The sequence below is a fragment of the Rhinichthys klamathensis genome, unplaced genomic scaffold (assembly GCF_029890125.1).
Source record: "Rhinichthys klamathensis goyatoka isolate OS25496 unplaced genomic scaffold, OSU_Roscu_1.1 h1tg000098l_1, whole genome shotgun sequence".
Classification (NCBI taxonomy): domain Eukaryota; kingdom Metazoa; phylum Chordata; class Actinopteri; order Cypriniformes; family Leuciscidae; genus Rhinichthys; species Rhinichthys klamathensis.
Window position 1 is genome coordinate 4,170,153 of NW_026606637.1, and position 13,743 is coordinate 4,183,895.

At 39.3% G+C, this 13,743-nt stretch overlaps 1 protein-coding gene across 1 annotated transcript; it reads left to right on the forward strand.

Moving 5' to 3' along the window:
- The first annotated feature begins 569 nt into the window (after positions 1-569).
- krt95 (keratin 95) lies at positions 570-3,108 on the forward strand. Its single transcript, XM_056252740.1, has 6 exons — positions 570-1,127; positions 1,220-1,302; positions 1,423-1,579; positions 1,714-1,878; positions 2,036-2,161; positions 2,500-3,108. The coding sequence occupies exons 1-6, from the start codon at positions 654-656 to the stop codon at positions 2,722-2,724; spliced, it is 1,230 nt and encodes a 409-aa protein (XP_056108715.1). The 5' UTR covers positions 570-653; the 3' UTR covers positions 2,725-3,108.
- Positions 3,109-13,743: the final 10,635 nt, after the last annotated feature.

The window sequence follows — 13,743 nt, forward strand, 5'->3', positions numbered from 1 at the left end:
ATGCGTTTTTCTCTGAGAGATGTTTTAAACTCTTTTATATCACACTGCAAAGAAACTGGCCAACCAATTTTGGTCACATGCCCAGAGTCGGCGCTGTTACATAAAACTACGACTTGGTGGCACTCATGAACAGACCAACATTTTACTAACAGTGAAAAGCAGATATTTTAACATTTCCATTCTAACTTTTTAAGTAGCCCTATAGTTTTAGCAGGACAAACCATTTGCTTATAGTATTAACTCAATTATACACCAATAACACTGGGAGAAAAAGATAAAATTAATAAAGGAAAAAAAGAGAAATGATTTTAAATGGACAATAAATAACCAAAAATGGCATTCAATTCCCACGAAACGTTACATTGGAAAATCAGGTGTGGAAATTTGTGTCATAAATTCACCATCCTTGCATTACCTTAAATTGCATAACCTTTTTTTTCAGTTCTTAACCGACAAAGGGCGTTAAACTGGCACAAACCACTTTCACACACACCCTACCTCCTTTTCCCATTGACAAAGTGCAGGACCCGCCCTGGGTTTCCATCTCTATAAGAGGTCAGAGCCAGGCTCAAAGGTGCCATCCTCGCCAGGACAATCTACCGGTTTCCTTCAGTGTCCTCTCTGGGTTCATCTCATCTCTGCATTAATCCACCATGTCGTGCTCTCTCCGTACGTCATCCTGCCACGGTCCCAAGACCATGACCTCAAAATCCATAGTTACTCCAATTAGCTATGGTACAATAACTACCTGTACACCTAAAGCCTACAGTGTGTGTGGCTATGATTTTGGAGGAAACTCTCGCATCTCTTCCTCCTGTTATCGCAGCGTTGGTTGCTATCCAGATCTGCGTTGCAAAATTGGTGGAGGACTTGGACGTCATGGCAAACTGAACAATGGAGGATTGGGAATCATGTTTGGGAACTGTGACTACATCCATCTGAATGAGAAGACCACCATGCAGAGCCTGAACGATCGTCTGGCATCCTACCTGGAGAAGGTGCGCTGCCTGGAGGCTGCAAATGCCACTCTGGAGAGGCAGATCCGCGAGTACTATGAGAAGAAGGCGCCGATCTGCCAGAGGGACTGCAGCGCCTACTGGAACACCATCGATTGCCTGAAGGAAAAGGTACACGTGTACTTTCATAAGGGATGAAATGATGAAAAACGTAAGTATGCTCTACATTAATATATTTTTATATCAATGTTCTACATTGATAGATTGGAGCTGCTACCATCCACAACGCCAACATCCTCCTGCAGATCGACAACTCTAAACTGGCTGCTGATGACTTCAGGATTAAGTGAGTTCTCTTAAATAATATTCCTCTGTAACCAGTTTGCTAGCTTTAGCATCTTAACAGATCGTATTGGCCAAACATGATTGGTGAGTTTATTCCCCATCCTGCCACTCCACCAATTAGATTTGAGCATGAGTTAGCAGTGCGGCAGTCTGTGGAGGCTGACATCGCCAACCTGCGTCGCTTGCTGGACCACATGACCCTGACAAAGGCCAACCTGGAGATCCAGATTGAGACTCTGCTGGAAGATCTAGCGTGTTTGAAGAAGAACTATAAGGAGGTTAGTTTGCCTGTAGCAGATTAAACTATGTATTAGTGATCTTGACAGCTTGAGTCATGAGCAATGTAAGGTGTGCTTAAAGAACTTGCAATGAGATAGTCAAGACCTGATGCATGAGTACTGTGTGGTTACAGGATATTGAAGCACTACTGTGTCAGTTGACAAACACCAAAGTGTGTGTGGAAGTGGATGCTGCTCCTCAGCAAGACCTGAACAAGGTTTTGGACGAAATCCGTTGTCATTACGAGACCATCATAGATAAACACCGCAGAGAACATGAGTGCTGGTTCAAAGAGAAGGTGAGACTTCAGCCTCTGTTTCTTTGATTCCTCTCCTAATTTGCCATCATATATAGTGGCAGACATTTGATATCAAAACAGTAAGAGTACAGTATGACAGTGTGCATTACAAATTATTATAGTTCTCATGTTGTGTGTGTTTCTTACTCTCTTTAAGACGGCACAACTGTGCAAAGAAGTGGCCAGCCACACAGAGTGCCTAGAAACCTCTAGGTCACAGATCTCAGATTTGCGGCGTACCTTGCAGTGTCTGGAGATCGAGCTGCAGTCTCAGATCAGCATGGTGAGAAAATCATGTTTTACACATGTGCATTAGCTAAACTAGCCTGAAAAATATAATTGTTTATGTGATTTGAGCTAGAATATCCTACATGACTGTTGAAATTTGAACAGATTTTAAAACACTGCATCATAAACTTGCCTATATCACAAACGTTTATAGAGAAAAACTGGGTACCATACACTAAACCACTGAGGATCACACACTCATAGACTTTTATGTCATTTTAGTTGTGAACTGGCATGCCTTAAAGAGACTTTGGTGAGATATAGGTGGAGGAATTATCTAGAAATTGTCTAGTCATCCTTTATTCCTTCTGCCTCTTGTCTTTACCCACACAGAAAGGAGCACTGGAGTGCTCACTGTTGGAAACAGAGGCTAGGTACAGCGCTATGCTAGCAGGCTTTCAGAAGCATATCAACTCATTGGAGGCAGAGCTTTGTCAGGTGCGCTCTGGCATTGAGCAGCAGGGCAGAGACTATGCTGTACTGCTGGACATCAAGAGCCGTCTGGAGCAGGAGATCGCCACTTACAGGTGCCTCCTGGAAAATCAGGGCGTTCAGTAAGTTCATCTTTTTATTTCAAACAACTGAACAACACAAGGATGGGGAAATGGGTGTTGGGTGATGTTTTCTTCTGAAAAAAAGGACTTCACTAATGGACTAATCTTTTCCCGCTCTTATAGGACTCAAGGACAGGGTAAATAAAATCTCTCTTATTTTGTTACTGTGGGGGTGATTTGGGTCAGCTTCCGATTGTATGTTATTTATTAATATCTCTTTTTATTTCCCTTTCAGGTGAGGTGTTTGTGTGTACAACGCCAGTCTAGTCAAATGTAAACAAGTCATATGAACAACACCAAATGTAAACACAGAACATAATGAGGTTGTAATGCAACAGTAGCATTCTGTATTGACTGTCTTACAATTCAAAATTAAAGTTGAGAAGCACAGTTTTCTTTTTCTTGATGTATTTCTTGTTAAAACAGCTAGCTTGGAAATCTGCAGAAAGTAAATTTTGACTATGTGTAAGAGTCCATTAAACTCTTATTTTATTTTAAGAGGCCCTTTTCAACAATTGATATTCTGACTGGGAGAGTCATCATTATGCATTATGACCTTTAATAAAATTCGATCCCAAAATGTTTGTTTCTGTTTCTATATTTCAATGGAATGTATGAATCAATGATAAAACACCTTGTGATTATGTTGATGAATTAGAGTTCCTATTTCATAGTTGAGAGGTTATAATAAGGCATTTCTTGATGCACTTTATTTATTTAATATGAATTATGTATTCATATTAGGCTATTAATACTAGGCTATTTGCATGTTTAAAGGATAGACAAGATTTACATGTGTGTATAAACAGAATCGTTGAAATATATATTTCTACATTTATTTTTATTTATTTTCTATAATTTATATCCTTGAGGTTTACAAATGTTTAACATTTTAAGACAAAACTAATATTTTGACAATAACATTACTGACCTGTTATAAACAGCTTGATTTCATATCGGCCTGCAGCTGAATTCTTAACCCATCAATATTTGAGTAATAAAATGACGCTAGATAGACAAACACCAAAGAGACTGAGTCTCGCTGTATCGCTCAGGATGCACTGCAGTGTCTATTCACAGGCGCGATCCCACTACTGATCGACACGGGGACTTTGACCTGCACCGTCTCCGACCTGGGCCGGTTCACCCCTCCTTAGGCGACCTGGTGGTCCCGGGCTCCCCCGGAATCACCATATCGATACCGAACTTAGTGCGGACAACCGATCGACATTACCCCTTTTCCATCAACGCATTTAGAGAGCCGGTTCGGAGCCGGTGCCTGCGCGCGAACCAGTTCTTTGTGTTTCGACAGCCAAAGAACCGGTTCTCGGCCAGGAAAACTGGTTCCAAAGCGGCACCAACTCTTTGCTGGACTAGAACCGTTCTTTTACCACGTCATGCTTACCTCGGGAGCTGGGGGCGGGTTTAGATAACATATTATTTTCTGACATAATATAGGATCGCAAAGCCAGGAGAAACATTTGCAGAAACACGATGTAGTCCGCCATTGTAATTGTTATGCTTGAAGTTGGCGCAAGCGTTTCTAGTTTTTTTTATTATTATTTTTTTTTTATTGAAAACGTTATGTAAGCAAAGGAGAAAACAGTCACAATATAGAACAAATAAAAAAAAATAAAAAAAAAGACAAGACAGGAGTACATAACTAATCAGAAAAGATTACATATCAAAGGAAAAGATTAAAAGACTTACATATTTCAATTGTTTTTAAAGCCTTCTTGGTTCACGAGTTAGAGATAATCCCAAAGTAATATACTTGCAAGCGTTTCTAAGATGTATGGCGACGTACACAGTGACGTAACGACGTCGTTCGCTGGGCGCTCTAGTCAGTGGAAAAACAAACAGGTTCTGAGAAGGTTCGCAAGTTGAACCAACTCCGAACCAACTTTGAACCAGCACCAGTTCCGAACCAGTTCGTTTTTGCTGGAAAAGGGGTCCAGTCCAGAACCCCTGAGCTCAAGCGATCCTCCAGCCTCACGCCGGGTTCACACCGGACGCTGAAGCGCCGCGGAAGCGGCGCGGAACGGAGGCCGCTTCCTTTCGGCGCCCATGTTAACCTATGGTGTCGTTCACACCAGACGCGGAGCGGCGCAGGCGGCACGCGCCGTGAAGCGCCAGTTTCGGCGTCTGGTCTATTTTTTCCGCGAGCCGCGAGTGATCCGCGTCAATTCCGGAAGGAAGTTACACCAAGAAACACTCGACTATCCGGTCAATTGTCAAAATAAAAGCAATTTTCAAATTAAAATACCGCGAGTGACAAATGCGAACACACAAACAAACAGGGAAACAACGAGAGGGAGAGGCACAAACTTCTTGGTTACAGAAACATGTTGTATTTATATTATGAGGTTATTTACTTACCCATGATGTAAAAAAAAAAATAGCTCTGAATAAACAACTGAGCAGAAGCGCTTGTCGACCTCCGCGAAGAACACGCGTCTGGTGTGAACAGGCACGCGCCGGACCGCGCGTGAATTTCCGTTCCGCGTCGCTTCAGCGTCCGGTGTGAACCCGGCGTCAGCCTCCCAGTAGCTTGGACTACAGGCGCGCGCCACTGCACCCGGCGAGAGCTGCGAGAATCAGCGCTGCTACTGAATCTAGTGGCTCACAGCGCCCTCTAGTGTATGAAAACACAATACCAGGGAACGATTAAGCCTTGTTTATACTCGACGCGTCTGCACGAGCGCGAGTCTCCGCTGACTGCGCGCGGACCTCTCCATATGGACGAGGCGTTTATACTTGACGCGCTCGCCGTTGTGCTATTCTGTGAAACGACAGGGGGCGACTCGGAGTAATTCTCCTCTAAACCACCAGGAATCAGCAGTGAAGAAGTAGTTTGCCATTTATTAGTAGTTTATTAATTTCTGATTCATATAAAAAGAGTAATAAATGCAGTAGGTTTATTGCACTTTCACTGCATGTAAACTAGTAAACAACTGAAGCCTTATTGAAGAGTGTTTAAACCTTAATTTCATCAGCAGGGCTTACTTCTGCTATTGTAGGCTTATTTTGTAAATGTAAGCAGTTACTTTATACAAGTGCAAACTGGGTGCTTAATGTAAATGTGTTCCTATTCACAAAATGAGAGGCTTTCATGGTCGCCCATCAATGCAAATGTCTCTGTGTATAGAAGGATCATAAACATGGTGGTACCGACATACCAGTTCGGCCAGATTCGGCTCGAAGTCGTTCATCTTCGGATGCGGCGCCGCGCGCGATGTTACAAAAAGTGCCGTGCACACCGCCAGGCGAAATGGGGTCTTGCGCACCCAACGCGCACGACCGCCCACACCGCAATGACGTCATTTTTGCCGCGCGCACTTCGCGCTCTTGCGGACGCGTCGAGTATAAACAAGGCTTTAGGCAGGGTAAACTAAAGCATTTTACAATCTCTCTGGTAGCTATATTGTTAAAGGTAAGTGGTACATTCCTTAAAAATACCTTTAAAAAAAAAGAATTGCTAAATTAATTCAGCATAATACACAAAATTAAATTATAGCTGTCTAGCCACATGTAGGCCCTAGCCTGAGTTTTCCATACTATAAAGCCTATTTATATTTTCTAGTTCATTTGAATACATCTGGTTAATTTTGTTTAATAGAGTGATCTTATAGTTTATTTAATGAATCATTTTCTATATATTTTCAGCTGTTTGATCATGTATTATAGGCTATTTGTAAAATATTGCCGAGCGAGGTCTATCATTTCTTATTTTGGCTACAGCCTACCGACTACAGGGAGTATGTCTTTTCTGCGCTATGTGATTGACCTAAGGAAAAAAACATTCATATCATACCCCCTAGATCAGATAATCAGGTAATGCGGACCAAACACCTGTTTTTTGACACGCCATCTGTCACTGTACATAAAAAAGTTGAGAAATCAGTCATAGAGAAATCTAATTAATGAGAACCTATATAGTTTATTTTTATCGTAGCTATATGCCATAAAGTGTTTATTTCTGAATGTGATTATTGTTGATACATTTTACCAGTATTTACCATACTTTAAATAAAAAAATAAAAAAATTAAATATTAAAAATATATGCAATATGAAAATTATTGTAAAATAAAGAATTTTCTTTAAAAGACCAGATTTGGTCTTTAAAAAGCCTTTTCCCAAAAGGTACATCTTGACATCTTGGTCATCTTATATTCAGGGTCGTCTTATATTCGGAACAATTTGGTAGCCTACACAAAACCCTGCAGCACCAAAAGTCGACTTATTATCAATAATGGAAGCGGTTGTGCTGCTTAATATTTTTTGGAACCTTTGATACTTTTTTCAGGATTCATTGATGAATAAAAATGTAAAAAGAACAGCATTTAATTAAAATATAACTTTTTTATATAATTCTTTACTATCACTTTTTTTTTTTTTTACCAATTTAGCACATCCTTGCGGAATAAAATTAGGCTATTAATTTCTTTCAAATATATATATATAGCTAGATATATGCCCCCTTTTTACATTTGAGCCTCTTCCCCTAGAACTCTGCACTTCCCTGGGCTACTCTTATGGATAACTCGGTCTAGGGCCTACATGTGGTTAAACAGCTATGATTTAATTTTGTGTATTGTGCTGATTAATTTAGCAATGAAGAAAAAAAAAGTATATTTGAAGAAATGTACCACTTAGTACCACTATAGCTACCCTGCCTAATCGCTCCCTAGTATTGTGTTTTCATACACTAGAGGGCGCTGTGAGCCACTAGATTCAGTGGCAGCGCTGATTCTGAGTAGGGGGAGGCTGCAGACCTGGAGCCGGTAGATATACGGCCTTGGCAGTTTTACACCTAGATATCCATAATAATTATTATGGATATCTATGGTTTTACGCCCCTGGCAGTTTTAAGCCCCTGTTGTTCCTGATGCGCCCAGTAGGGGGAGGCTGTACAGCGACACGAATTGAGGTATGTTAAATCATATTTTTTTAAATTAACTAATTAATTAATTTTGTATTGCAAATGAAAGGATACAGACATTAACAGTGAGAAGAGAAAAAACAAAAAGACAAGGGCGACATAAAAAGAGATTGAATTAGGCTACACAAATCAATACAATATTACATTTGGTCAATATAAAAAATTAAAGGTTCTTTACAACAGACTCAAGGATATTATTTGTTTTAGAAGCCTTTGAGTTTAAAGGTTTTGACATTTTCTTAAAAGAAGAAAAAAGGAACTTTAAATCAGAGGAGAATATTCTTAAATCAGGATTACATTGAATGGTTCTGTCTTTATGAAGATGAAACTTGACCAGAAGGCAAAGAAATAATACTGCATCATCAAGAGTAATATCGTTAGAATTAAAATGATAGAAAATGATAGATTCTGTCATTTGTATGTTAAATAATCTTGTAAACTCTAAAAAGTTATTGTTGTTTAGCAATGATGCAACATTTATTATTTATAAACGATTAGCTCGACAGAGCGTAGGTAGATATCTCTATATACACTCTAAAAAATTGCTGGGTTAAAACAACCCAATTTGGGTTATTTTGGCAACCCAACGCTGGGTCAAATATGGACTAACCCAGCGGTGGGTTATTTTAACCCAGTTGGTTGGGTTAAATCTTTGACCCAACATGCTGGGTTGTTTAATTGAACTAAACTATTGATTAAAAAATACTACATTGCTGGTTAAAAACAAATCTGAAATAGGTTTGAAAATACTGAGTGCAGAGAATTACCAGAGGAAACAGTAATAATCAAAAGGAGAAGATTTATTAATAAGAAAGAACATCCAAATGTAATATAAAAAGAAATTCATAGAAAAAAGGCAATTTTTTCATTCTCAATGAACAATAAAACAGCATATAAAACATTTCATTCCAATTTGTTTATAAATATTTAAAAAATAAATATTAAATAATAAATAAATATTTAAAAAATAAATAACATCAATCAATTACATTAGCTTCACTTTTAACATTGAATTACATTAGCTTCACTTTTAACATTGAATTACATTAGCTTCACTTTTAACATTGAATTACATTAGCTTCACTTTTAACATTGAATTACATTAGCTTCACTTTTAACATTGAATTACATTAGCTTCACTTTTAACATTGAATTACATTAGCTTCACTTTTAACATTTACATAAGGTTATCAAAGTGGCACAAGTGCTTTATAAATTAATTTGACACCCCTTAATTTAAACTCATAGCTTTTTAGAGAGTAAGGTTAACAAAGTGGCACAAGAACAAAGTGGCACAAGTAAAATGCCTTAGATATATGCATTAGTCTGACAATTTTCCTCTTCATATAAACTCATAACATTTTAGAGAGGGTTAGTTGTTTTGGTTCCAGTACTGCTTAACATGAAAAATATCCACGGAGCAGTCTTACTGAAGGGGATTCTGTTCCTGGGAGTTTGTAGACAACAGTCTGCAAAATATCCCACACTGGTGCGCACTGCTTCGGGAAATGGATGTCCAAAACATAAAAAAGTTTAAAGCATGTGTCCACAGCACCAAGGAGAGTGTTTTGCTGTAGTGCCTGTTTGCCAACAATTACAAAGGCCTGATGGCACTGACTGTCATCCCCAAGACCAAGGACGAAGGGGAAGGGTTTAGTGAGCCCAGCCACCTGCAAGTGTTCAACTATGTTGGTCCCAACCTGTTAAAAACAGAAGAATGTTAAAAACATACAACTCACAACACAATGCACAATGCAGCATTATATACAAAATTAGGGGTGGGCCAAAATATCGATATGGCGATATATTGTTGTCCTTCTCCGTGCGATACGACAATCGATACTTTGAAATGACTTAAAGGGATAGTTCGGCCAAAAATGATATTTAACACATGCATTACTCACCCTCAAGCCGTTCGAGATGCATATGTCATAGGGGTGTAACGGTACACAAAAATCACGGTTCGGTACGTACCTCGGTTTTTAAGTCACGGTTCGGTACGTTTTCGATACAGCAAAAAGAAAGAAATGCCAGAGAAATTTCTTATTTGTTAAAAGAAAAAAATATTTTTAAATAACTGAGTTTCCCTACATCTTGAAACTTTCAGGTTTATAAATGGGGGTCATCTTTGAAGGATGAACAAATAATGTTTTGGTCATCACATTAAAAATAACATTTAAATATATATATATATTTATTTATTTATTATTTGAGTTTTGAAGAGCTGGAAAAAGATGTGTGAAGTACTTGAAAGCAGTTCACTATTCCAGCCAAACTGGTTACAGTTAGTGTTAGCCTACTATATTAAATCCATGTTGAATGTTGCTGGTCTGTGGACGTAAAGTATTACTAGTTCATTCACGGCACAATGTTTCTCCTGGTTTCCACGTCAGCGCTGTTTGATCTAATAGAGATCTACGGTTAATAACGGAGAAATGTGAATGCTTCTCTCTAGATCTCGCAGTGCTGTTATTACTTCAGTGCGAATTCAAATGTTTTCTTTACTGGATCTCTTAGCGCTGTGTTGTAACAGTGTCGCTTGATCGAGATCGGCTCGCGCAGCACAGATGTTGCTGGTCAAACGATCCGTGAAGCACAATATAATGAGTAGCGCAGTTTCGTTCCGCTTTCATTACGGTTGCCATTTGATGTTGTGCAACGTTGTGGTGATCTCGCCAGCGCGAATTTTGTCGGCAAGAAAAATGGTCCAAGGAATCGTTCGGTTTGTATGTGTACCGAACCGGAAGCCTCGAACCGAAACGGTTCAATACGAATACATGTACCGTTACACCCCTAATATGTCAATCTTGTTTCAGACGGACACATTTTCAGTTATTTTAGAAAATGTCTTAGACCCTTCAGTGGATATAATGTGAAGCAATGGGGTCCACCTCCTTCAAGTCCCAAAATGTGCATACATCCTTCACAAAAGTAATCCATCCGGCTCCAGGGGCATAAACGAAGGCCTTCTGAGGGTAATCCGTGCGGTTTTGTCGTAAAAATATACATATTAAAAACTTTATAAATGAAAATATCTGACTTCCGGCAACGATCGACGCGCGTTCACGGGTGATGGAAGTCGGCGTACAAGGTAGGACGTAGCGTAGGAACCGTCATGACGTAGAACGAACGTCCCTGCGCAGCCAGAGAGCAGAGCAAAACAACGTCTACGTCATGACGGTTCCTACGCTACGTCCTACCTCGTACGCCGACTTCCATCACCCGTGAACGCGCGTCGATCGTTGCCGGAAGTCAGATATTTTAATTTATAAAGTTTTTAATATGTATATTTTTACGACAAAACCGCACGGATTACCCTCAGAAGGCCTTCGTTTATCCCCCTGGACCCGGATGGATTACTTTTGTGAAGGATGTATGCAGGCTAGTAAACGCGCAGGCTAGTAAACAGGGCCACCGATGACGGCGGATAAAAAGTTATATGGCACATTCACTAATAGGGACTAAACGTCAATAATATGCTTTACATTGACTATGGCCTGCCCATACTTTGACTACAAACTTGGTCCTCAAATCATTATGTATTTTCCAATAGCCTACATGTAACTTTATAATGTTGCACTCTTTCTATAAGTTATAAATGGCTAGTAAGATAACGTTAATATAACGGTAATAACGTTACAGTATGTAAGTAATTATTCTAGCGATATATAATGCTATATAAGGTGTGCTAGTACATTATTTCAGCAACATGACAAGCCAGTGAAATAGCAGGTTTCAATTGTTGCTTAGCAGAGTGCGTGACATTTTATCTACATGTTACGCGGCTCGAGTTTTGACACCGAGTCAATGGGCTCTGTGTAATTCTTTCTTTTTCGCTTGTTTATCGTCATCAGTCTTTTTCCTTTTACCTCTTTGTTTTATGAGCAGGTGTCACTCGAGAATTGGCAGTTTAGGTTGTTTCTCCGTCATAAGCACAGCTGCAGCACGCCGGCAATCTTGAGTTTGAACGACGGCTCGCGCTCCGGCGCTCGCGCTGTGCAAGAGAGGGGTGTGATCAGCGCGTACACGAGCGTGACTGACACTGCTAAGACACTCCTCTCGGCTCTGATTGGTTGTTTCTGACCGGGAGCGTGTATTTCTTGCAAATGGCAATAGGACCACTGGGAGGAGCCAGAGGAGCTTGATTTTTACACAGATTATCTGTCTCATATTCTACTGTCAGGACATAATGACAGTTTAAGCAAATACATGTTTTCAAAAGTTACCTACAGGAGCTTTAAAGGGGAGGACTTTCTCTGTAAATATCGGGTCATTCACTTCACCCTCTGCGCCGATCCATTGTGGTGTTCCACAGGGATTCATTCTTGGCCCTCTTTTGTTTTCCCTCTACATGTTACCTTTAGGCTCAATATTCAAGAAATATAACATAAATTATCACTGTTACGCTGACGACCTCCAACCATATCTCCCAATCAAACCAGGAAATGACTTTTCATTAGACAACCTTTTCACATGCCTCAACAAAGTCAAGACCTGGATGACATAACTCACTGCAACTGAATGAAAATAAGACCGAAGTGCCCTGCTGCTACCAACAACTCCATTAAAACACAGGTCCCTTAAGTAACAACCTACACAATCATGCAAAAAATCTTGGAGTCTATTTTGATCCTCTTCTCCAATTTGACAAGCATGTAAATGCAGTTGTAAAGAGTAGCTTTTTTCAACTCTCCGATCTATAGCAAAAGTGAAAAACTTTCTATCTAGTTAAGACCTTGAAATTGTGATTCATGGACTGATTTTCTCTCGATTGGACTACTGTAATTCTGTACGTTGGCCTACCTCAAACTACACTGTCTCGGTTACAGATGGTTCAAAATTCAGCAGCCATTGTTAACAGGAACTAAGAAAAGGGATATCTCCCCTGTTCTTGCCTCATTGCATTGGCAACCAATAAAATTTAGAGTCGACTTTAAGATCCTTCTTTTTGCTTACAAGGCTCTACATAGTTCGACCCCAGATTATATTTGTGATCTTATTAGGCCATACACAGCCTCTATGTCACTTGTGAGATCTTGTGATCAGTCACTTTTATCTGTCCCTCGCTCGGTGCAAATCAAAAGGTGATCGAGCTGTATGTATGAATGTATGTATACTGTACACTAAATGATGTTGATACTTGATTTTTAAATCCGCCATAAAATTAATACGTTTAATTATATCAAGTGCTGTGAGAAAAGGCTATAAATCTCCACCTCCAACATCTTCACACGCAATATAGCCCACTAGCTGAGACTCTTTATGTGTACAGATGTGACGTAATGACGCAAAGACATGCTCAAATTTCCCGCAGAAATCCACCAGTACCACTGGAATTAAAAACAATAATTATTACAAGCTTACCATTTTGAATCGAGGTAAAGGAAGTAGTTTTGAACACTGGCTGGTTATGTACTTGCACACAAATTTATTTTGGATCATTTTTAACCCAAAAAAGTTACAGACTGGAGCTTTAAATATTATGAAGTGTACTGTATACCCTTTTCTTTATTTACCTCATTGTATAGGCCTAAAGGTCTGAATTCCTGGAGGCAGGATTAGATCCTAGCGTGCACCACGGCAGTGTGTCTAAAGCTATTTTGAAACTAGCTTTTCAAACTAACATAATTTCAGTCCAGTCAAGCTACTCTTTTGAAATAAAGAAAAAAGTTAGCCACACAAGCTTACAAAAAGTGTCTTAATACATTTAACATAGCCTACATTAAATATAGGCTACATAAATATGATATATATTGACCTATAGGCCAGAGAATTACTAAATATCAATATATACAAAATAAGATTCAAAATAAAAGAAGAAAACAAAATTGTTTTCCTTCAGTGAGACAGTGACATATTCAACAGAAATGTATTTGCCTTTGTCTTATGTCTTTTTGTGGTATGTGATCACATACCATAAACAGCATGCACCATCATTAACAGGTGAGTCTAGCTCCTAATCTCATCCACGTCTTAAAAAAAATTATTGCACTTAAAATTACGCATGGTTCTATTACAGTAAGTCAAGATATTACTTATAGACATTCCATTGCTTTGTGTGCCCTTCACTAAAACAGCTA

Bases quoted from the DNA above. Each gene is read 5' to 3' on its own strand.
- krt95 (XM_056252740.1), top strand. From the start codon at position 654: ATGTCGTGCTCTCTCCGTACGTCATCCTGCCACGGTCCCAAGACCATG. The intron at 1,128-1,219 runs GTACACGTGTAC...CTACATTGATAG, and splicing joins TCGATTGCCTGAAGGAAAAG to ATTGGAGCTGCTACCATCCA. The intron at 1,303-1,422 runs GTGAGTTCTCTT...TCCACCAATTAG, and splicing joins GCTGATGACTTCAGGATTAA to ATTTGAGCATGAGTTAGCAG.